The 25,452-nt window shown below is 36.9% G+C and overlaps 1 protein-coding gene across 5 annotated transcripts in view; it reads right to left on the bottom strand.

Annotated features, from left to right (window-relative positions):
- The window catches only part of Ubr3 (ubiquitin protein ligase E3 component n-recognin 3), a 151,511-nt gene that overhangs the window by 13,458 nt on the left and 112,601 nt on the right, over positions 1 to 25,452 (bottom strand). For 3 of the 5 annotated variants that reach the window (XM_052182654.1, XM_052182655.1, XM_052182657.1), the window contains exons 30-35: positions 22,446 to 22,531; positions 19,075 to 19,180; positions 12,513 to 12,628; positions 7,163 to 7,287; positions 2,326 to 2,433; positions 2,103 to 2,228 (exon numbers count right to left, since the gene is read on the bottom strand). In XM_052182654.1, the coding sequence (XP_052038614.1) occupies positions 2,103 to 2,228; positions 2,326 to 2,433; positions 7,163 to 7,287; positions 12,513 to 12,628; positions 19,075 to 19,180; positions 22,446 to 22,531 (667 nt within the window). The remainder of the gene's footprint in view (positions 1 to 2,102; positions 2,229 to 2,325; positions 2,434 to 7,162; positions 7,288 to 12,512; positions 12,629 to 19,074; positions 19,181 to 22,445; positions 22,532 to 25,452) is intronic. The other 2 variants (XM_052182656.1, XM_052182658.1) reach the window with 1 other exon arrangement.

The raw sequence follows: 25,452 nt of genomic DNA, 5'->3' as shown, positions 1-25,452 counted from the left end.
AGTCACTCATCTGACAAGGTGTAGCCCAGGCTGTCCTGGGATGCATGATCCTCCTGCCTCTGCCTTTTGGCATATATATCCTACCAGTATATGCCATGACAACCAGATACTTTTAATAGCTTAGTCTACTATATAGATGTATTAAATTTCATTTGTATATTCCTAGATGTCTGAACCAATCTTCACTATCATGAACCAAGTTATTTTACAATCTTCACTATCATGAACCAAGCTCATGTTAGCTTGGGCTTCTTCAGGGAGCAATGCACGAGCATTTTTCTTGTTGGCCATTCATATATATTCATATATATTCCTTTCACAAAGTGTCTAATATTTATGCTCATTTTTATGTTGGGTTTTAATTTTTATTACTGAGTTTCAAGATTTTTGATGCATGCTAGATGCAGTCCTTTGCCACTATTTGCAACATGACATGCTCAGAAGTGCAGCAGAGACCCACTGGCACATGCTAACTCTATAATAGGTTTATATCCTCTGTGGCAATAAAATTACTTGCTAACTTCATTTTTATTTATACTTAGTTATATCTATTTATCTTGAGACAGAGTCTATGTATCCTTGACTGGCCTGGCATTCATTTTGTAGAACAAGCTGACCAAGAACTCAGAGATCTGCCTGCCCCCTACCCCCAATGGCTTAAAATGAAGGCATGTACCACCACACCTGGCCTATATTCATTTTTAATTAATTATTTGCAAAGCAAAGAAATAAAATGAATTTTAAAACATTTTTTTATATCCTGAAACTTTGTTAAACTTGTTCATTAGCTTTAGTAATATTTTTTTAAATTACATATGAGGCTGGAGAGAAGGTTTAACAGTAGAGAGTGCTAGCTTTAATCTCTTTCTGACTCTATCAAAATATGCCTAATTGAGCATGTTTCTCTCAGTCTGCATACACATCTGTTGCTCTGGAATAGGCACTGAATGCAGACACAAATGCCATACCAGCTTTCAATGGCCAGATCCAGAGCGTCTGCCTCCAAGTCCCTTCTAAGTTAGAGGGGGAATTACCCACTAATACAACCAATGGAAGCAGCAGTATAAAGTAGCAAGCACAGAACAACCCAGTTAGGAGCCTGCTGTGCACGGGAAGCTCAATGGTAAAGGGAGATGCTGACTTTCCGTGGGCAATCTTCATGTTTAAAAATGTTCTGCATGTCAGAAAACAAGCCTTCTATAAATTAAGATTTTTTTAAGAAGCCAAAAAACTCAGGAAAGAAATAAAGAAAAGGAAAGGGAAAGGGAAAGGAAAATGGAAAGGGAAAGGAAAGGAAAGAAAAGAAAAAAGTATCTCATGCTTAAATATTTTAAGTTTGATAACATCTTATAACTCTAAGAAAATGGTAATAGTAGCAAATACATAGTTAACCTTGGAACACTTGATAAAAACCAAAACTATCTAATTGCTTAACATCACATTTAATAACTCAAGACAAAAGAAACAGAAGAGCTATTTTAATCTGATATAATTCAGGCTTCAAAGGCCATAAATATGGTGAGTTGTAATTTCTACATCAAATTCCTTGAGTTCAAGTCAGGACCAAGTCAACACATACACACACTTGAGTCTCCTGCCCTTGTTTCTCTCTTGCCTGTTGTTTTGACTCACAACTCTACGAACTAAATTAAACCTGCAGTAATTCAGTCACCCAACTTTTAACACAATTATCTAAAAAGCAAACATTTTATTTCCATAAAAACCTAAATCCTGCCACATGGTCTAACAGCCACTCTTCTGAGCAATGCACCATTTAAATGAGTATTAAAAGCACGTAATGCCAGTGATAAAAGTCCCAACAGAATGAACACCATTCTTTCTCAAGCATTCGGCCTGAATTTATACTAACCTGGTCTAAAACTGCTCAACCATCCCAAATTAGCAATGTTATCAACAGGGGGTGGGGGGTGGGGGGGAGTTGCAAGTAACATAAAAATAGTTAATATTCGGGACATCTAGTCTTCTGAGGAAAAGTAGCATATCCTCATAGCACAGTCTGCATACTAAGAGACAAAGAGAGTCTACTATGCATCAGTATGACTTGGAAATCAGCCTACTATAACAACAAGATCAAATGATACCTGGCAGCTGGGTAAATCTTCCCCAAAGAGGTGGTGCTGAAGCAGGCTGCTGACCCTGAGGAAAGGTAAGCAGAAATCCTGTATGTATCTTTCCATGGACTCAGGAGACCAAGCAATAGGACTGACCTAAAGTTAAAAAAGAAAAATGGAAGAATTCAATGGATGCAGCTTTTCAAAGGTTTACTCCTGTGGCAATGGGGTGGGTCTAAGTTAACAGACATACCATTGCGCACTCCTGAGCATCTTCTTCACAATATAACCTCCCTTTAGACAGCTCACTTATGACAAAGCTCAGCAGCACTTCCGAAGACTTATCTGCATCACATGTATTCTGGGAGGAATGAAAATATTAATTTTACATGGGGTACTGAGAAATTACAAAAGAAAGTTCACTGGAAATAATATCCTTTGTGCAGTGAAACTGTAATTGAATTATATCTCAAACACATGAATTTCATTTCTTCTAAATTCAGGTTAACTCTGGAATCACAATTAAATTGAGTAGGTGGTTAAAATTATTCTAGTTATGTCTTTAAAAGACAGAATGTAGTGCATATTTATTTGTAGAATAATATACATTATGTAATTTTTATGTATAATTGTATACACACATGTACACACAATCTATGTCTGTATATACATATACACATACACACATATGTACATGTATACACACACACACACACACACACACACACACACACACATACACACCTTCCACTGCTGAGAACTTATCCTAAGGAGTTGCCTGACCTAGGGAGCACTGAATCAGAAATAACTTTACAGGCAACAAATACAACAAATTTGAATCATATGAAAAAATGTTTGCAATCTGAAAAGTCATGTAAAAGTGTATATAAATAGCCTCCTGACAGTGGCATAAATAATTTCATATGAAATTTTAAAAATTTACAAATTTCTTAAAGATTTTTTAAGTTTACTGTAAAAATGCATCATAAAATATTTATCACACAATAAATAACCACATTAAATAATGTTCTATAAATGAAGTTTAATAACAATAACCACTTCCATTTTTGTAAGAAAAGAAAAAGTTATAAATTAAAATTTTCAACTAAGATCTTTATATCAGAGAGTTGTATCTCTTACTGATATATTAAAAATAGTACAGATATACAAATCATAATACTAATGTATATAAATCAGAAGAAATATCTTTCTATGATGTCATTCTACTCACTAACTATACTTTTAAAATATAAAGAGTAAATACCAGGAAATGTAGGTATGTCCTGAACTCTTACTGTTATTTTTATTAATTAAATCTTAAATTACTTTGCATTTCATACCAGCATGCACACATACTGTTCCCTGTCAGCCAAGTGTTTCCCTCTAAGGATCAAACCCAGGGCTTAGGCATGCTAGACCAGCACTCTTCCACTGGGCTGCACCTCGCCATCCTAAGCCTGACAGCACTCAGAGCCTGGACCACAGCTCTGTGACTTGATGACACTGTCCTTTTAGACTCAGCGCTTCATCCATGCTGCTGGACCCTTTGCCCCTAGATTGTGAACTCTGCCAGGTCCACTATGCTTTCTAGTTCCTACAAATTCTTCTTCAAAATGAAACTCTAGCAACAAACGTCTTCTAGCTAATGCATGGAATTTATCCTGATAATTTTGGAGCTTCTGGCTTTGGAACTTGACTGAACATGCTTTTTTATTTTTACTTTTTAATAATCAAATTCTTATTTAAAATTTTTCTTCTGATTTCTACTGTGCCCATTCATGTATACTGTGTTCTAATTCTAAACTACAAAAATATTCCTAGTTCTACAACTGCTCTTCATAGTGTGAGTTGCCTTATTCTTACCCAATTAATGGAATAAATATTTCCTGAATATGACCACTATACATAATATGACCACTATACATTTCACATAATTTACACAGATCAATACCTTGATAAATATCAAGACAGTAAAATGTTATTAAAATCTGTTTGAATCAAATTACTTCATAAATATTCAGACAAAGCTCACTTCATCCAAAAGGTTTAAATTTAAATCTCAACACACACACACACACACACACACACAGAGAGAGAGAGAGAGAGAGAGAGAGAGAGTGAGTCCATGGATTGGCTATATGTTAGCCAATGAGATTAGAACATAATCCAGCTTCCAAAGTTTAGTATACTTTTTAGAATTAAATATAGGCTGGGCAGTGGTGGCACACACCTGTAATCCCAGCACTCTGGGAGGCAGAGGCAGGCGAATTTCTGAATTCGAGGCCAACCTGGTCTACAGAGTGAGTTCCAGGACAGCCAGGGCTATACAGAGAAACCCTGTCTCGAAAAAAACCAAATCCAAAAAAACCCCAAACAAACAAACAAACAAAAAATAGAATTAAATATTTCTAGAATATTCCAAAAGGAAAGTTTTAAAGAATAATTTTATGCTCAGATCACTGAAATAAGTTACTAGTGACAATAAGGTTGTTGATTTTTTTTTTTTTTCTCTTTTGGCTTTTTGGTTTCTCTGTGTAGTCCTGGCTGTCCTGGAACTCATTTTGTTGACCTTATAGATCTTGAACTTAATCCCAAGTGCTGGAATTAAGTGTGCACCACTATTACCTGCCCTGACAGTAAGTTTTAAAACCATTATCAAATATATATCAAATAGCTTGTCACATACAGAAAGTTCTGTATCATACTAGAAAGCTGACTTGATGTAATGCTTATTGGTTTACACTGTCAACTCTTTCTTACCAGAGCAGTGTTGGAACTTTTGAGAATTTTACATAAGTACTGTGTTTACATAATTACACTCCCTCTTCCTCATCTAATTCCCTATGCCCCTTACTTGTTCTCACACTCATAACCTCTTAACTATTATTGGTGTGTGTATGTGTGTGTGTGTGTGTGTGTGTGTGTGTGTATGTGTGTGTGTGTGTGTGAGAGAGAGAGAGAGAGAGAGAGAGAGAGAGAGAATGAATAATTTCGGGGTCCACTTGAGATTAGATAACTATCAGAGGGCTTGTCCCTGGAGAAGACTGATTCTCTCAACAGTCACTAATTGCTTGCAACTCTTCATCTTGGGGTGAGGCTGTGGGAGCCTCCCCACCCCCCACCTTGGCATGTCACCTGGATGTAACTGTGCACCATTAGGTGAGCATACTGTTGTCCTTCCTGAGTGCAGCTTCCCTCCCACATACAGAAGACACAACCTCCCTGCAGACATGCTGTCCTCCGGCTCTTACCCTCTTCCCAATGCCTTTTCTGTGAGCAGTGTGCTTAGGACACTGTATTTTACACATACACAGATGCAGGCATCCTATGACTAATGCAAGAGTAAGCAAACAAAGCTTAGGATAGAACTAAGGAGAACATGGACTCTACAATCAAGAACTGACAAACTAGGGAAGAGGTAGCAAAAGCCAATGGGTTAAACAAAGAATGAAATCAGAATCTACAGGCACAGGACAGAAGGGACGGCTCAGTAGTTGTGAGCTCTTGCTACTCTGACAGAGGATTGAATTCAGTTCCCAGCATATACTAAGGGCATCTCAAAACCATCAGTAACTATAGTTCTAGGGAGTCTGGCACCTTTTTCTGCCCTCTTTAGCTACCCATATGCACAAGTATACACACACACACACACACACACACACACACACACACAGTCTATCAGTGTAGGTTCAAAGCTTTTGTCTAAGCATTGCTTTGTGAACTTTGGGGTAGGGGTCATGTCCTTAAAGCATATTTCAGATTCTATGGTCCTACTTTCAACAAACAACAAAAAGTATTCAAGCGTTTGTTTAGGGACCATTTCATGTACTCTAGGGGTACAGGCTCCTTATATGAGGCAGGCTCCAGGCCAGTTTGAGCTTCCACCTTCCTTTCCGAGAAATGCTGGCAAGTCCCTAATACGCCATACATCTGAGCCTGCAGTTTACCTGTAAGAAGGCTGAGGCTCAGAGACTTTTCCATTCTTTGTATAAGGACATAACATCTGTCTTCAAAAGCAGACTGGCATACCAAGCTCAGTCTGATGGGCAACTGGCCAACACCCTAACTTAAGACACAATGCCCTTTGATATACTGTTAAATTTCCGTGCATGTAATTGTGATTTAGGAGTAACTGTCAGAACAGTGAAGGCCAGAGTCAATACGTTTCATGAACTTATAAGTGGATTTAGCTAGTTTGAACCAAGAGATACAATTTGAACTGACACTTTTTTTAAAAAATAACTTCTCTTAAGTTTAAAGGTTACTACAAAGTCAAAATAACACTATTAAATTTGATGGAGGCCAAATTTAGGATACTTTCTGTATCTAACAATGAGTAACAGTGCAATATCCTGGTTAGTTTTATGTCAACTTAACCAAAGCTAATGTCATCTAAGAGGAGGAAACCTCAACTGAGAAAATGCCTCCCTAAGATTGGGCTGTAAGCAAGCCTGTAGTGCATTTTGTTGATTAGTGATTGATTGACGGGGGGGGGGGGGGGGGGGGGGGAAGCACTCCATTGTGGGTGGGGTACCCTTGGTTGTTGGTCATGGGTTCTATTTAAAAAAAAAAAAAAAAAAAGGCAAAGCTGAGCAAAGCTAGGCAGCACTTCTCCAAGGCCTCTCTCTGACCAGCTCTGCCTCCAGTGTTCTTCTGGTTTTGAGTTCCAACCTTGGCTGCCTTCAGTTTACTGTGACTCAGGATATACAAACCAAATAAAATAAACCCTTCTTTTCTAATTTGGTCATTTCATTTTTATCAAAGTAACAGTAACCCCAATTAAAACATGCCAACAAAACATTTTTACATTTCCCCGTCACCACCATAAGTATTCATTCTGTCACTCTCATAATCACTCTTGGGCTAGGCTGGAGCTTGCTGGTAGAGCACCTGTCTAGCATTCAGGAGGCCTGTACTCAAATCCCAGCACCACAAAAGCAAAACAAAAACATTCACTCACACACACACACACACACACACATACACACACACACACAAGCCACGCTAAATACATACTGTCATTAGCTTCTGTCACACCTTACATGGCCATCCTGACTGTGAAGTGAGAGAGGACTCAGGGAAGAAACTACCTTCTTAAGAGCTCCCGCGTGTTTCCAGGCTGAGCGATCCTCTTCAGTGCCCTTAACTGAGAGTGCTGCCAGGGCCTGTGTGTAGAGCAGGGTGAAGAGAACCTTCACAATGCAGCTGAAGTGCTCTGCAACAGGAAGAGACCACACCGGCTGTTTGCAATGCACAGATTGTGAACCAAAAAAACATTCCACATGCCTACATCTTTCCCTGTACGTGATATTTTTCAGTGTGGTTAATAAAATGAAACTATATTTGTTCTTCGTTCTTACTGCTGCTATGGCCAACTGTGTGACATAAACAGCTTATGGAAGGGAAAAGTTGCTTTAGCTCCTTGCTTCAGTTGTAGCATCAGTCATGGTGACAAGAGGGCAGATGCTGGGACTGGTTCTCCCCTTTTCCCATTGGCACAGCCTACGATGTGTCAGTGACAAGCAGTGTCTTCTACAAGGGTGACCTGGCAGAGCAGGGCTGTAATCCCAGCTACTTAGGAGGTCGAGGCAAAGGACTGCAAGTACAAAGCCTGCTCTGCCTGTGGACTGAGCCCAAGGCCAGTCTGAAAAATCAAAAACATTCCGAATTCTACAACTGCTCTGCCCAATTAACAGACTAAGTATTTCCTAAATATGACCACTATACATTTTACATAGTTTACACAAATCAATACCTTGATAAATATCAAAACAGTAAAATGTTATTACAATCAGTTTGAACCAAATTTCTTCTTAACTATTTAAGCAGAGCTCACTTAATCCAAAAGGTTTAAAAAAAATTCTCAATCTCAATCAATCTCTCTCTCCCTCTCTCCCTCCCTCCCTCCCTCCCACATGCACACACACACACACACACACACACACACACACATACACACACACACACACACACACACACAAGCCAGCCTGGTCCACCGAGTGAGTTCTAATTGCTTCTTGGACATGATGTTTTGTGTGGGAATAGAAAACCTGACTAAGACACAGGGTTACACAGAGAAACCCTGTCTCAAATACTAAAGGGGGAGGGGAGTCTTATTTCCTATTTTTAGTCATTTTTAAAAATCCTTAAACTGACAGTTTTTAAAGCCACCTGTAGTTCCAAGTTTTGGCATTCACTTATGTAATCATAATTATCTATTGATGAAATATTGCTATATGTGACTTCAGAAACTTTAAACAAGGAACCACTGTTCAGAAATATAATCTGTTACTTCCATAACTAAAAAGACAACTTCTTACTGCTTTTCTTTATTATAGAATTATTTCTAGTCTATGGCCAGAAATCCTTAGGAAATTCTTCAACATACTTTTAAACCTGGTAAGGTCTGTGCAACTATTCAAAAAAATGTGCATAGACACAGCCAAACTTTTCCCACACAGTTTTACAAGATTTGTGGATTCACTGAAGTCAACAATTAAGTTTAGAAGCCCTGGTCTAAGGAAGCTATCAAAGGTCTAATGTGGTGGCACATACCTTTCATCCCAGCATCAGAGATGAAGGCAGGCAGATCTCTGTGAGTTCAGGGCTAGCCTGATCTATATAGTGAGTTCGAAGGCAGCCAGGGATATATAAAGAAATCATGTCTGGGGTAGGGAAGGGAAGAGAAAGAGGAGGAAGAAAAGGAGGAGGGGGGAAGAGGAGGAGGAAGAAGAGGAAGAGGAAGAAGAGAAGGAGGAGGAAGAGGAAGAGGAAGAGGAGGAGGAGGAGGAGGAGAAAGAGGAGGAAGCAGTAGCAGCAGTTATGTGGTCACATCAACCTGATAGGAAGCATCATAAAGAATATAACACTATATAATCCCAGTGCTGCTTGGTTTTTGTTGTTTTAAATACTTGACAGTTTTGTAGATATTAAACATCCCTCAAAGTCTAATACACAATAGCAGCAGTGGTATACTGGGGACTCTGTCCCTTTTCCTCTTCTCCCTGATTCATGAACACCACGAGTTAGCTTCATCTACTCCAGCCTTCCTTCCACCAGAGAACTACCTTTCCACCGGCCCAAGAGCAGTGAGATACAGCAAACGGTGGACTCTGTGAGTCACAATAACTCTTCTTTCAAAGTTGATCGTTTGTCACAACAATAGAAAGCTGACTAACCCAGATAAACACCACACATTATTATGAAATTTTAAAGTACAAGTTTTGGAACTAATTTAACTTACAGGTAAATTTAATGACTACTAGATAATCATCTACTGAGTCCCAAGGGCAAGTCCACATTTTATTCATCTTTGCATTTCTAGTATCTAGTAAAGCAGTGTATCAACATGGCACACAGTAGGTGTTCACTGACATTTCGTATGCCTGTGAAGTGGTTCTGCAGGTAAAGGTGCTTTCCACCAAGACTGAAGATGAATTTCATCCCCAGGCCCCACTGCAGAAGGAAGAGAACCAAGTCCTGTAGGTTTTCCTCTAATCTGTACCCGATTCAGTGCACATGTCACTCATTGTGATTCATGGGTACACAGAATCACAATGAAAATTTAAAAATGTTTTTTATTTTATGTATATGAGTACACTGCAGCTATCGTCAAACACACCAGAAGAGGGCATCAGATCCAATTACACCTGGGTGCTGGGAATTGAACTCAGGACCTCTAGAAGAGTAGTCAGTGCTCTTAACCACTGAGCCATCTCTCCAGCCATTAAAAATGTTTTTTTGACCAAAGTAGACAATGACTTCACAACTCAGTACTAAACCAGCATTTGCTTATTAAATCTGTTCACAAAACCATGATATTAAGGAATGATTTAAGGGTCATTTATTTAATAACATTATAAAATTTTATACAGACTTTTTCCCTCAATCTAGCCTAATCCATTTATTTAACCAAGAAAATCTAAATTTCTTAACTTTAGATCACAACTTTAGGGTTTGTGTCTACTGAATAGAATCTGTAGGATTAAATATTTCAGCACACTGAACTCTTTCCTGTCTTAGTAAGCGCTAAGGACAACAGTCCTTTCTGCAAACATGCAGGCATGGTCCTGTGTTATTAACTGAAGTCTAGCTCCTTCTACATAGCAAGTGTCTTCCCTTTTAGGGTTTATATGATAAAACTATACCTATAAGGGAAATGTATATTGAAATGCTTAAAATATAAGACAAAGCAACATTCTGTAGTTTAAAATATAATATACTGTGTATTATTTGAATACATTAGGAATAAGCCACCATGAGCCCTAGGATCCTTAAACTAATGAAAACTAATCAAAATTTTCCCCATACACATAAACATATTAAAGAATTTAAAATTTTACAAAGAGACTAAATTAGGTTATTTGACAACATAAACATATTAAAGAATTTAAAATCTATTTTACAAAGAGGCTGAATTAGGTTATTTGACAAGTTTAGGTTTTAAAATCTATAAAATAAATGGATAAAGCTATATTCAATCCCACAAAAAAAAATATTAAAAATACCTAACTTGCCAGGCGATGGTGACGCACACCTTTAATCCCAGCACTTGGAAGGCAGAGGCAGGTGGATTTCTGAGTTCGAGGCCAGCCTGCTCTACAGAGTGAGTTCCAGGATATATTCAGGGCTGTCTTGAAAACAAACAAACAAACAAACAAAAACCCAAAAAAACAAAAACAAAAAGCCCCACCTAACCTATGTTAAAAGGAGACTACAGTCACTCTTTTTGTGTTGAGTACATTTTTTGGAACTTAGTAAAGGTAATGATGTATTAAATGGCAGTGGAATCATAACTGTAAAGATGTCTAAGTAGCACACTGCATGCTATGTGAATATTTTAATAAAATACTAAATCAAGCCAAGTGTTGGTGGCATGTGCGTTTAATCCCAACACTTCAAGGCAGAGGCAGGTGAATCTCTGAGTTCGAGGCCAACCTGGTCGACAGAGTGAGCTCCAGGACAGCCAGGGCTACACAAAGAAACTGTATCTTGCAAAAAAGATCAACAGCAGCAAAAATTAAATCAAAATTCACAGAATTGCTATGAATGTGATTTTTATATTAATAATATTTTACCACTTACCAAATATAACTTACTTGAAATATTATAATTTGCCTATACTAGGTCGATTTTATTACATTACTGTATTAAAACTGAAATATACTCAAAGAATGTTTTCCATGGGGAACATTTTATACCAACATTATACTGTAACTTACAACAACAAAACAGGGCAAGGCATAGTGGAGCACACCATTAATCCTGGCACTCAAAAGGCAGCAGAAGCAAGGGGATCTCTGAGTTCCAGGCCAACCTAGTCTATACATAAAATTCCAGATTAGGTAGGAACCTATCTCAAAACAAAATAAAGCAATAAACCAATTTTTCAAAACAAAAGGTTTATTAGCTGATAAAATATTTTAAATGTTTTAAAGTAAAACCTATGAAAACTATTGAGCGATACTTAAAATGTTGCTAATTTAATGATAAAGTTGTTCATCTAAAGTTATGATGCTAACACTAATTTAAAATGATAGGATATCACATTTTCAATAGAACTGTAATTACTTATTGTGAACAGGTAGATTTGGTGGAGATATTAAAGGTGATACTTTGCTCTATTTTTAAATTTTCTTTCTTTCTTTCTTTCTTTCTTTCTTTCTTTCTTTCTTTCTTTCTTTCTTTCTTTCTTTCTTTCTTTCTTCCTTCCTTCCTTCCTTCCTTCCTTCCTTCCTTCCTTTCTTTCTTTCATTCATTCATTCATTCATTCATTTTTTGAGACAGGAATTCTCTGTGTAGCCCTGGCTGTCCTGGAACTTACTCTGTAGACCAGGCTGGCCTTGAACTCAGAAATCCACCTGCCTCTGCCTGGATTAAAGTGCTGGGATTAAAGGTGTGCGCCACCATTGCCCGCTCATTTTTTTTTTTAAACAATATTTAAGGTACTTTCCTCAGGCATTATACATCTTGTTGATAAACAAATAAACTGACAATTTAAAAAAAAACACCTTTACTTCTCTCTCACCTTCCTGGTTGTGATTAAAATATACTAATAACATACTATCTTTCATTAAAATTTTTTCTTTCTTTTACTTTTTTTTAAAGAAAGTTTTTACTTGATTTACAGTTTGAGGAAGAGTCCGTCCTAGCAAGGAAGCAGATACACAGGACACCTTGTCCCATTGGTCTGTAGGGAAGGAGCAGTGGGGGAGGACTGGAGGGGGTGAAGAGCGGTGCACAGCTTGCTTCCTCTGTTAGATTCAGTTAGGAGTCCAGCCTGTGCACAGCTGGCCCCACCACATCTAAGGTTGGTCTTCACTGCTCAGATAAAGCCTTTCTCCATCATTCTTACAGCATTCTGTCAGCCTGGATGTCCTATTTGTCCCTAGAATCTCCAAAATATTCCAAGAGTAACCTGAGAGTGGATTACAGACCCACCTTTATGTAAGGGTTGTGGCATCATTAAGATCTGGATGAGCAGGAGGGATGTCACATCATGGTAAAGGACTGGAACTTCAGGCTGCTGGTCTTCATTCCCCACCCTAAAAGAAAAGCTGCATGGTCATGTTCTAGAGTACTGCGTACCTTTCTAATTCATTTCAATCTAACATGTATGTCTGCAAAATAGAAACCAAAACAAGAAAGAAATCTTAACAGAAGTGCTTGATGGCCACAGTTTGCTTTACTAACACTGTGATCGTTTTGCTAATGCATACATTTCATTTGTCAAACATTACATAAGAATTCTATTAAGCCTTACCAACGTTAAACACCTGTGCTGCATTAATGTGACACTGAGTCTTTTGAATCACTGAAATTACAGAAACTAAGAAAGGTATTGAATAGAATACAAGAAAGCAAGTCAGATGAGGCAGCTCATATCTAATCACAACTAGCTCAAGAGAAATAAATGCTCACCTTATGAAAAAGTACAGGCACAGATCAGAAATCTGGTCTGGTTAATATTCTCATTAAAAATTGTTAAGACTTTATTGGTGACACAAATTCTAACAAAAACATTAAAATTTGCATTTTTAACACAGAGTAATCAAAGTAGAACTTCTCTCACACACCACAAAAGATATCAAAGCTAGAGATGGGCAGCACTATGAAAACATGGACCTCAAAAGCAGGGCTCACACTAAAAGAATTCATGTGTGTGCCTGCCTGCCTGCCTGCCTGCCTGCCTGGGACCGCACTCATAACCTCATACACTTTAAATATGGAACAAGCACTCTATCACCAAGTATGGCCTTAATACTGGAAAGCTAATTATTTTTATTATATATTTAAATTTTCATAAAACAATAAAAGTCTCAAACTTCCAAAACTGGCTAAATCTAGAAACTGCACCTCTGACCAGGCTTGAGCAACAGAGCCTGTGATTTGGCTCTGCTACCCAGCAAAGTAAACGCTGGTGCCTGTTGTGTGCCAGGCACTGGACAGACAGCTGGATGAGTTGGTCCCTGCTTCTGTGACTCTTGTGACTGCTGATGAGAGATAGCTCTTTGAATCTCACATTCACTACAAACATTTCTCATATACTGTACTTATATTCCTCTCTAAGGCTAAGGCCCCTATTGTCTTGTGTCCCAGATTTCTATGCTCCTAACCCCTTATTTTATAAGACCAAAACAGGGAAGGGAAGGAGGAAGAGCACCATTTAAGTGTTAAAATACCTCATGGGAATAATTTTCCATATGATCAATAATGATCTCTTAATTATGAAGTTTAGTGAACATTTTAAATCCTCATCTCATTGACCCTTGACTTTAGATATACTTGAATACAACTACCTAGAATTTTTATCTTTATCTGTTACTGCAGATAAAAATAAATTCCAAGTTTTATATATATGTATGTATGTATTTATGTTTATTTGTTTATGTTTGTATATATGAATATATAACATACATATATGTTTATGCATATATATGTATACACACACACACACACATCTGGAGAGATGGCTCAGTGGTTAAGAGCTATTACTGCACTTGCAGAGAACGCAGGTTTGGTTTCCTCACCAAAGAAGCTTCTTTTAATAGTAGATGATGACTGATACAGACACTAGCACCTGGTGAATGTGCAGAGAAGAAAAGACTGTGACGTGCCCACCTCTAAGTTGGGCAGCTATATCTCATTCTCTCCCTAAGGCTCAGAGACCATCATGGAAACAGGAGCAGAAAGAGTATGAGTGACAGGTAGTGGCATCACAGAGGCAGTATATGGTGATAGCCCCACTGCACACATAAATTCAGTGGCTGTAACTCCATGACCAAGATCTGCAGCAGATCAAGCAGCCGTCATCCCAGCATGGAGAGGGAACACATCAAGTCCCATCCCTAGATGAGGAGCTACTGGTAATTGATGGCTATGGGGTGGGGACATCAGTATCTTTGGAGACGTGGCCCTGAGACACTATAACACGTTCAGGAGGTGCACACTATGTACACCCTGCACATACAGGCACCACCCAGTGCTCTCAGGGAAAGGGGCAAAAAGAAGTTGGGAGAGAGAACTGGTAGTGAGCCTGGGGAAACTTAAGTGGGGAGGAGGATAATGCAACTGATTAAAAAGAATTACATCTTGTATAAAATTTCCAAACAACAAAAAAGATTGTTTCTATCTCAGCACTTTTAGGTAGTAATTTAAAACTAAACTCTAAAAGTAGACTGGGCGGGGTGGGGGGTGGAGATAGAAAACCCCACCCATGTTAAGAATATTAGTGGCATGTGCTAGTAATTCCAGTCCTGAAGAGGCAGTTGGAGGCCTTGTCTCAAACAAAACAAAACAAAACAAAACAAAACCCACATGGAAGATACCCAAGAAATAATACCTGAGGTTTCTTCTCTGGTTTCCACATGCACATAGATCTGCACATGCTTCCGAAAAATAAAAAAGCACACAGGGCGCTTTTAATTATTAATAATTTTATATTTAATAATTTTCATTTATATTGAATAATTTAATATTTATATATTAAATTAATATATTTACTATTTATATATTAAATTATTAAACACATTTAAAATATAAAATAAAAATAGAAAAATAAACTACTTAAAATTTATATTTAATAATTTAATATTTAATAATTTCCATTAGTATAGAAGAAAGCTATATATTTAAAAATATATCAAATTAGATACAGAAATTTATGTTAGAAAGATATTATAAAATAAATATATTTCAATATTAAAAATATAAAGATATAAAATATAGATGATATACAATAAAACAAACTTTAATGTTACAATCTTATCACCCAGTTAACCATAACAATAAGAGCAATATGGGGGTGGGAGAATGTCAATCAGTTTTCCTAAAAATACCCAAATGGACAGGGAATCATAGAGTTGTTAAAGTTGAGTCCTAGTTCTGCTCCTGAGTGACAGTGTGCCCCTACAATGCATACGATTAACTTTTCTAAGCCTCAAAGTTCTTCTATGTAAATGTTGGAACAGTTAATGGTGATGATTAAACCAAATGCCTGGTGTAAAGTAAATGCTGTGTAATTGTTTGAATTACAACTCTCCTAAGACATATTAAATTCTGAGGCTTGAAAAGAACCACAGCCCAAGCATTAGGTTTTACAGAAAGTAAATCCCTGCTTAGTCTTTAACCTTCTAGAGCACCAAGAAAAGACCTAGAAAGTTTTGTTTGCTTAGCATCCTTTAGATTCATGAAGAAAAGCATTCTCAGATGTTAGATGTATTTACTGTGTATTTGTCCTTGAGTTTCCAAGTCTACTTAAAAAAGAAAAGTACTGCCAAATGGCAAAAAGCCTGATTTTTCTTTATTATGCAAAATACTCATAGCTTGCTAAGCTTGGCTAAGAGCATAAAATACATACATTTACCAAGTTTTGCTTTGTTTTGAACACACACTCATTCACATAGATATCTTGCCTCAAGCATCTTCCTACATGATACTCTGTAAATACAAAGAATCAGAAGGGAGAAGCCCAGCAATACTCCCATAGCCAAATGATCAGAGTTGCTATGGTTAAGTCATAGGACAAATCAATCATGTCTCCTGATATTACACACTAAGAATACCTTAGTGTGGTGGTTCTGCAAAAAGGTTTATAATCTGAATCTGATCTTTGGGAAATATTGGACAAAAACAAATTAAAAGACAATCTATAAAATAACTGGCCTAACACTTTTATAAAAAAAAAAAAATGTCAACATCATGAAATACAAAGAAACATTCAGAATCAATTTCAAATTACGAAAAAACTAAAGAGACACAAAATTAGATACAAGCATGATCTTTAAAATCTACAATATTCTTTTGCTATATACTTGATCAAAGTAATATGCCAATCTGAGTGGACCATGTATGGGTCCCAGCAGCCCTGTTTACATGCCTGTCCCATGAGCACAAGGCAGTAAGTATCGGAAAGACAGCACAGTAAGTATCGGAAAGACGCCCCACAAGCCCATCTATGGTGAGCACAGGATCTAGACAGGTGCGTGTGGTTTCCTTTGTTTTTCATTCCTCAAAAAACAAACAACAACAACAAACATTAATCTTCTCATTCTCCCCAACCTTTGTAACACTCTCCATTTGTTCTCCTGGTTGTTCTCTTTGAACATTATAGATCTTTCCACAGTAGTAAACAAAAGCACCTTTCCCTTCTTTATTTTTTAATTGTAAGTTCGTTTAAATTTGCTACTATGTAAAGTAAATAATTTTTTACTATATAGAAAAGTAAAACAAAATTCTGTGTTATACCTATTCTATACCCTATAATAAATTCCCAACAGGTTAAAGCCCTTAATGTGAAAACTGACGCCACACAAGTGACAGAGGACACCATGAGAAGACACCCGCTTCATCCGATAGGGGCAGAGAGCTCGCTGACCAAAATAAATAACTAGCAAACTGCTGATTGTAAAACTTTAATAGAAAAATAAATCAGGTAAAAAGACATCTGAGAATCTGGTGAAATATATTTTAAACTCACAGCACAAGGGACAAGCCTCAATACTACATAAGCATGGCTGGAAATGAGAAAACTGACCACCTAGTTTTTACAACTAGTTAATAGGAAAGAGGATCACAGCAAGCAGTCCATGCGGATGGACGTGGAGGACAGATGTACCTAAACTTACTTGATTGTTTTTATTTAAGAAAATGTTCCATAGGGCAAAACATATAAGAAAGATCTGTCTTTAAACAGTGAGGAAAAAATAAAGTGAACTATACATCATGTTGATGTATAGTTATTTTTAAAACTTTTTTCAGTTTGTTTTTTACTATATACTCTTAATGAGAACAAGGGGAATGTCTGATGTAGTGGTTAATACTGACCGTCCACTTGACAGGATCTAGGATCACCGAGGCCTCGGGATGGGCCTGGGCGAGTTTCTAGCCTGGGTTCCACGAGGCAGGAAGACCCACCTTCAGTGTGCATGGTGTCAGTCCGTGGTCCGAGCCGCAGTAAAGGAGGAAGGAGACACCAGCAGTACCAGGTTCCTGTCTGTGCACACTACAGTGGGCTACCTCCCACTCCTGCCACTCCCCACAGGACAAGCTGTGCCCTTAAACTATAAGTGAAATAAACCTTCCTCAATTTACGTTTGTCAAGCAATGTAACTTGAAGTTACTTTGTTTATACCAATGAAGTAACTAATTTATGTTTAACAGTAATAGGGACATTTAAAATCAACAATTAATTATGCAAATAAGTAATTAGATTAATATAAAGGTTTTTAAGAACAAAAAGATTAAAATGACAAAATGTTATGACTTAAAAGCTTTGCAATATTGCAATATGCCTGAATTAGAAATAACACTAAGAACTCAAGATCTTTAATCCTTAAAAAAGAAAAAAAAAGAAAAGAGAAAAAGCTGGAAAGATGGCTCAACAGTTACGAGCCTTGGCCTCTCCTCCAGAGGACCCAGGCTGGTTGCCCACACTGCCATCAGGCAGCGCACTACGCCCCCCTCACACCAGCTACAGGGAATCTGACGTCCTCTTCTCACCTCCATGAGCACACACATATGGCACACATCCACGCAAACCCCTATGACTACAGAAAGTAAGTCTTACAAAGAAAGGAAGATGGATAGCTGGGTAGGTAGGTGGATGGATGGACAGGCAAGCAGGCAGGAACGGCCTACAAACAACGATAACCCAGTAGCTGTGTTAGGCCCCTTAAGACCCAGACCATGGTTTCTAAGTATTATTAAAGAATTAAACAGGGCAATTCCAGGTATAAAATGAACTGTGTTCAAAATGAACGCTACCAGGAAACAGAGATACTATGAAATACTGTATACAACATGTCCTACATGCACCAGCCAGCCTAGGACTCTCTCTGAACTATAAAGGAACAGTGTAAACCGAAAAGAATGACTAGAATGAAATGAAACACCTTACATATGTAAAATATTATAACATAAACAAGCAAGTGAAACTTACTGGTCACCAAGGGGAATTACCAGAGCACTAACTCATTACTTTCAAAGTTTATAAGCTGGGAAAGAATCAAGCATTCATCCTGCCAAACTATATATATTTCAGAGCCAACAAACTATTCGTATAAAAAAGTTCTTTATAGAAACAATCCAGCTAATACATATCTGATGAGCAGATTCTTCTCTTTGACACCTAGTGAAATAAAGGACTCAGCGAGGACCACCGGCGGATCGTAAGCCATCAGATGCAGAGTAATCAGCATCGTACAAGGAAGAGTGAAAGGCTAAGTGAACCCCTGATCAAACTGACAGAAAGTAGCGGCCAGGCTCTGCGCTCTTCTAGTTGAGTGCTTCACTTGCATAAAGCCAATAGGATTCTTCAAAAGATTGTCTCACTTGGCAGAAACTTTTGAATAATTTTTAAAGAGAGTATAATGGTGAATTCTTTTAAATTTTATTGTACACTTAATGTTTCATAAGGAAATGTATTCATATACAAATTTAATACCACTTTTAACAACTATCTACAAAGGATTTTAATTGTTTTTAATCTTTTAATAATACTTACTGTGGATTCATATCGTGCACTAGCTGGGTGAGTTTTTTCCACGGATTATACTCAGAATCAATGGTGTAAAGTCGCATGTGCAAGGCTAATACGTGGAACAGCTGATCTAAATGAATTGGGGGGAAACACTAATGAGAAAGGTGATACAATTCTTCCAGAACAAAATGTTCTCAAATGTTCAAGTTACGTTTTTCTAGTAATTTTATTAAGGAAATACAATCCTTTTAATTTGATAAGCCATTATAATTAATCAAGTTTACCCCATGTCTTGTGTCGGTTTTCTTTGCTGTGACAGAAGCACTTTGGGGAGGAAAGGACTTATCTGAAAAACTCTCAGGTAATACCCCATCAGTGAGAAAAGTCAAGGCATGGCCCTGGAGGCAGGAAGTGAAGCAGAAGCCATGGAAGAACACTGCTTATGGCTTGCTCAGTCTGCTTCGTGTACCATCCAGAGCCACCTCTCCAGCGGTGGCACTGCCCCAATGAGCTGAGCCCTCTGACTCCAAACACTAATCAAGACAATGCCTACAGAGTTGCTTATAGGCCAACCTTATGAGAAAATGTTCTCAATTAAGATCCCTCTTCCCAGATATGTCTAGGTTTGTGCCAAGTTGACCAAAACCAACCAACAAACCCAAACTGGCCATCATAAGCTGCAACCACTTCATCCCCGCCTACAGTGCAGTCTAACCTTAACTCCATGATTCCTAATAGAATCTAAACATGTCCTTACGCTCAGCCTGCACTCACAAGTGGTCTGCTTTCCTCATCTGCTACAAACCCTTTGTTTGACCTTCATTTCATGCTGCAGCTATACTGTTTGTACTTCTCAGAATTGCAGTCATTTCCTAACTCCGATTTGCTACCTTCAACTCCCTACCCAGGACAAGACATCCTTAGCAGTTCAGATAAAAACAAAGTTCTTCTTTGGAGAATCTCTCCCTCCAGGTCTTTGTTTTTTCAACAATTAAACTATTTTATACATTTTAATACATTTAAAATGTTTATACATTTTAAATTGCTGTTGTAAACAGCATACACAGAAGCTAAGTATAGATCATGAATTATATCTACATTAGGTTAGAACTTCCCAAATCAAAGTGTCAGAACTAGAGGTTATCTTAGCTTTTGTGACTAAAGTTTAGACTACTTCTGTGTTCTATGTTGTTGTTATTGTTGTTTGTGGTACTGGGCCTGGAACATGCCAGGGAAGTGCTCTAACACTGAGCTAGACTCCTAGTGTGCAGAATTTAATCTTGGTGAAATCATAGAATCCATTTGAGATGCGAACTGTGGCTTCTCAGCTACAGTAATAAGCAGAAGTCTCAGATTTAGGTACAGAAGAGAGTTTATTTTCCTGCTAAGACATAATGTCTCTCACATGATGCTCTGATACTAATAACTACCCAGTATATCTTCCAATGGCTTCAACAATTTTCTACTTCTAAGAAAACACTGAAAGTCTTCTTTAATATCACCAGAATCTGTGAAATTTCATAACCACCTTCTAATCATTTTAATAAAGAAGTAAATAGAATAAACAGTAACAAAAACTTTCTCTTAATAAAAAGTTATACCTTAATTTTTACATTAGTTTAGTCCTACATCTATTGAAGTTATGTTGATATGAAATTCTTCTTTGTCTAATTTGCAACAGAAGATTTCTCATTATCCTTCAAAGCCTTGTTATTATCCACGAAATCGTCACTGGTTCCATCCAGAAATGAGCCCCACCCTTAAAATTCCTACAACAATAGTCATAGGCCACAACTCATCTTAAAATCAATGGCCAAGAACCAGTGTCATGTGCTACACACAGTGCCCTGGGCCTGGCGGACCTGGTGACTAGGGAGACCTCAAGGTCTGACTTAGGAATCAGGAACAGCACTGGACGAGACGTTGCTACAGATGCCTGCAGATGGTGCTCATCAGGACCAAGAGAAATCGGTGGTAAGAAAGAGAGAAAAAAACTGGAAGCCAAAGAACTTATGTCAAGATTATGGATAAATTCACTAATTCTAAGCCTCTGAATAAATGTAAATGTCTCAGAAGAAAAATGTACAAAAACCCGGAAATCCTTTACTGAAAACCTTCTAAACAACACTTTCTAGAATAATACCAAACTATTAAAACTTATCTAACTGTACTATGTACTAACTCAAACATAGTATAAACTACACTTTCTTCATCTTAACAGTTGCCCATTTAAAACTTATTACACCACACAGAGTACACATACAGTTTGAAAGCAAACATTATAGGTCACTAAACACTCAGTAAAAAAACAGCTTCTCAAATCTTATATTCTAGAAATCAAATGGTAGCTCAAAATAAAATACCCAGATCTATTATAAACATTAAAAAAATTTTTAAATAACTTTATCAAAATTTCATGTTTGTATTTTTATGATATAAATATTAAGGTATTTTGCTTTTAAATCAATCCTACTACATACCTTTTCAAAATTATATATATAATTTTTATTTATGTATAGTGTAAATTTATATCATTTTTAAAGGCTGATATGTATTGCTATTGGATATTATTTTTAGTGGGCAAGAAAATATATTCATTTTCAATATACTATGTATTCTAAACAAGTTTAATTTTCTATGCCAGCACCTTAGGTAACATTTTAACTGTAGCAATTTGGGGCTAATAATGAACTATATTGTGACATTAAGTAATATTACTCCTGGGTAGTCACATCAATACTCTAAACAATGAGTCAACAGTCATAATAAGTCATGCTCATGAAAAACCTAGTCTGAGCTGTAAATTGAACCTCTCTTAAGATATCCTTACTAATGGTGTTAAAGAATTATGTCTATAATGTAAAGCATAATTATAAAGGAAACAGGTTTTATTTTAATATATTTAATACATATATAGCAAAATATAGCAAAATCTCTTTTTCATTAGTTAATAGCAACAATATAATAGAAATCTATAAACAATATAATTATATTTATAAAACTATACCTTAAATAACAATGTAAAATTTCTTTCAAAAACTTGAACTTTTTTATTCCTGAGAACAATACATTTATGTAATTCTGATCAATTTGACATTTATACTGCTTACCAATCACAATATAGAAAACACTAAATATCTACATTGTTTTTCAATGTACTATCTTAGGATAATTGCATTTTGAACATGCTGATAAATCACAATATAAAAAAGGCTAAATATTCACATTGTTTTTCTATGGATAGTAGCATTTTGAACATTTATTACTTTGAAAACTGAACTTATATGTACAGAATTTGAAGTAAAACAAAACACTGAATGACCACTTTGCCTAACAGGCTTTCAAAACTGACATAAATAGAAATCTTGTCAAATCTACCACCGTTCAGTACTTACTCAAACAAGATCTTTTGCCAGCCGCGCTTGCCCCGCCTGAGCATAGACTGCCTCCCCTATGAATCAGTTCCAGTTCCAAATTGGTTCTGTAAGCAAAACATTCAAATATATCTCAGTTATAGGGTAGGAAGACCGTTTTTATTGACATACTTCAATCAAGGTGGAAAATGAACTCTTCAACTTTATTACTTGCAAAAGTAGTTTATGCAGTATTAATGTTTTTCTTATACTTAGCAATTAAAAAGTAACAATTTATCCATCTTTCTTAGATGTTTAAATTTAGACCTGTAAAAGAATTACATATACAACTATGTAATTGTTGCAAAGTCACTTGCAAACTAAAAACTGGGCCTTAACAACAACAAAAAAAATCCCTGCAACATACTTTATAAGCCTATAAATAAATTTGATGAAAAATATGTACGTCAACTGTCAGCCACCAGGTAGATAATTACTGTCAATAAAAACTACAAGGCATACTGATTTTTCTAACAAGGAAATGGTTTTCATTCATTGGAGATTAGATGGTATCTGGAAATTAGTTATCATGAAACAAAACCAACACTGAAGTGACTATGATTGACACATAATTAATCATGGTCTCTTTTATGGATTTCTACAATTTTAGTTTTATTAAAATATATTGTGTAATTATTGATAGTGGTAAAGATCAGTATTGCTTACAAATATCTGAAATTACAAGGCATTTAGCATTTATTAGCTTACCAAATAGCAACTACGAGTAAATTGATGTTTCAAAAAGCAAACCTATGTAAAACCGAAATGCTCAGAGTAACGACAGAACAATTTTACCAAAATAAATAAAATCTGAGTTATACTTCAACTGTGCTGTATTTCAACCGTATCACCTTAAATATTTATTTTCAACAAACAAGACTGAATTAACTAGTTTATATCCAAAGTATGCTAATGAAACACCCACCTACCTCCCCCCACCTTAAAGAGAGATGAGACTTCCAGCTTACTCTGGACTGCAAAGTCAAGAAAGACTCCATCCTATTTTATCTAAAAACATTTAAACTGGTTTTGGCTATATTTTAAAATGATATTTCACATATGGCATACAAACTTTAAAATATTAATATTCCTGAGTCTGTACATTTGCCACCCATTTCTAACAGAATGGTTTCATCTTCTTCTCAGGGTGGGGAAGATGCACTTTAACATGAATAATGTTCCTGCTCAGAGCTCCATCTGGCTGCTGCTGATAAGGGCATCTGTGTGACAAGGGAATTTTCCACCCTTCAGGCGATTTGCAATGCTCACTGAACTTCTAAAAACCTACCAGCAAGGAAGCAGGGACAAGGATTTCATATTAGTGGACAGAAAGCGAGCGCGGAGACCAGCATGTGTTCCTTCATCAAGGGAATATAAATGAGATCAATATATTTTGTTTTCACAAATCTTCTGTTGCCTAATCTGTAGAAAAAAATTAATGGCTATATTCTCTTATAAAAACTATGATTTCCTAGATAGCACTTTTTAAAGTACCAATCAAATACACAAACAAATCTTACAAATCAATGTCAGAACCAGAATGTCAACTCACTATATTTATAACAACAGTTCTGCTTATTGGATCACCAAATATATTTTAAAGGATGACAAATAAGTTATTATGGATTTTATTCTAAAGAAAATAAATCTATTAAGTCTGACATTATTTAAAATATGGCTGGAAGATCTTCTATGCAACATTTCTATTTTATAAAACTATACAAAAAGTTAATGCATGATATTTAGAATTTTAAAAAAAATTCAATGTCAGAGGCCCTAACTATCAACATTGTATTGCTCCATTTCCACCCAAACTTTAAACCTCACTAGACTAAGCTTTCCAAGTAGGCGTGTGCCCCCTATTACATTCCACTGTTGAAAGATCACAGCAATCTGCTTTTCTTTCCTGAATGGATAATATAAAAATAAGCATAATTTGGGAGTGAAGTTTTTATGCTTTTTATTCTTGAAGAAAAGTAGATTCTATCTTCTCCACTTCCTACCACAGACATACCCACTGAATTTGTCAGCAGAGAAAACCTCTACATTTCAAAGAATGACAAGACCATAGAAAGCTATCACTGTGGACTTACACCAAGCAATAAAAAGTCCTTGAACTATGTACATCAGCCCCTTATCCATGTCCAGAGTTTGTGCTCCTCTTATGTTCCCCTTCTGACTGTTATTTTTAGGGCAATATGTGCAGGCGTACATATACACACACACTCAACCACAAAAAACCCAAATGTGTGTGCACACATACAGAGAGAGAGAGAGAGAGAGAGAGAGAGAGAGAGAGAGAGAGGAGGGAGGGAGGGAGGGAGGCAGGGAGGGAGGGAGGGAGGGAGGGAGGGAGGGAGGGAGGGAGGGAGAATATCAAACTAAACAGGAACAATAAAAAGTGCAAAGATTTTTGAGAACAGATCTGAGGCCTTGATGCAGCCACTTCATTATCTGAGCAAGTCTCTCTGTTGGGTTGAGAGCCTAGAATGAAGACACAGCTTCCAGGAAGCCTTTCTGAGAGGAAACAGATATTTCATATACATTCTCTTAATTCATCATTTATATTCCCTTTTGAAGTTCTATAGCATTTTACCAAAATAACATTTCTAGAACCTATTTTATTCTGTTTTATATGCAATGGTCCTTAAGCAACCATGTCTTACTTAGTGTCTAAATCCCTAATGAGACTTACCAATATGCTTATTTAAAACAAACAAACAAACAAAATAGAGCCATGTAAGATGGGGAGACGGCTCAGTGGGTGTGGTGCTTGCCTTGCAAGCAGAACTCCTTCCTATACGCACATAAGGCCAGATAGATTTACCAGACTATCGGAAAGCCCAGCATTCAGAAACTGAAGAGAGAGAATCCCAGAACATGGAACTAGTCAGCTACCTAAACAGAAAGCTCCAGGTTAAGTGACTGAAGAAGAAACTCCGTATCAACTGCAGGCGACATGCGCGTGCGCGCGTGCACACACACACAC

The sequence above is a fragment of the Apodemus sylvaticus genome, chromosome 5, assembly GCF_947179515.1.
Source record: "Apodemus sylvaticus chromosome 5, mApoSyl1.1, whole genome shotgun sequence".
Lineage (NCBI taxonomy): Eukaryota > Metazoa > Chordata > Mammalia > Rodentia > Muridae > Apodemus > Apodemus sylvaticus.
The sequence above is the reverse complement of the archived record's forward strand: the minus strand, read 5'-3'. Positions and strand labels throughout refer to the sequence as shown.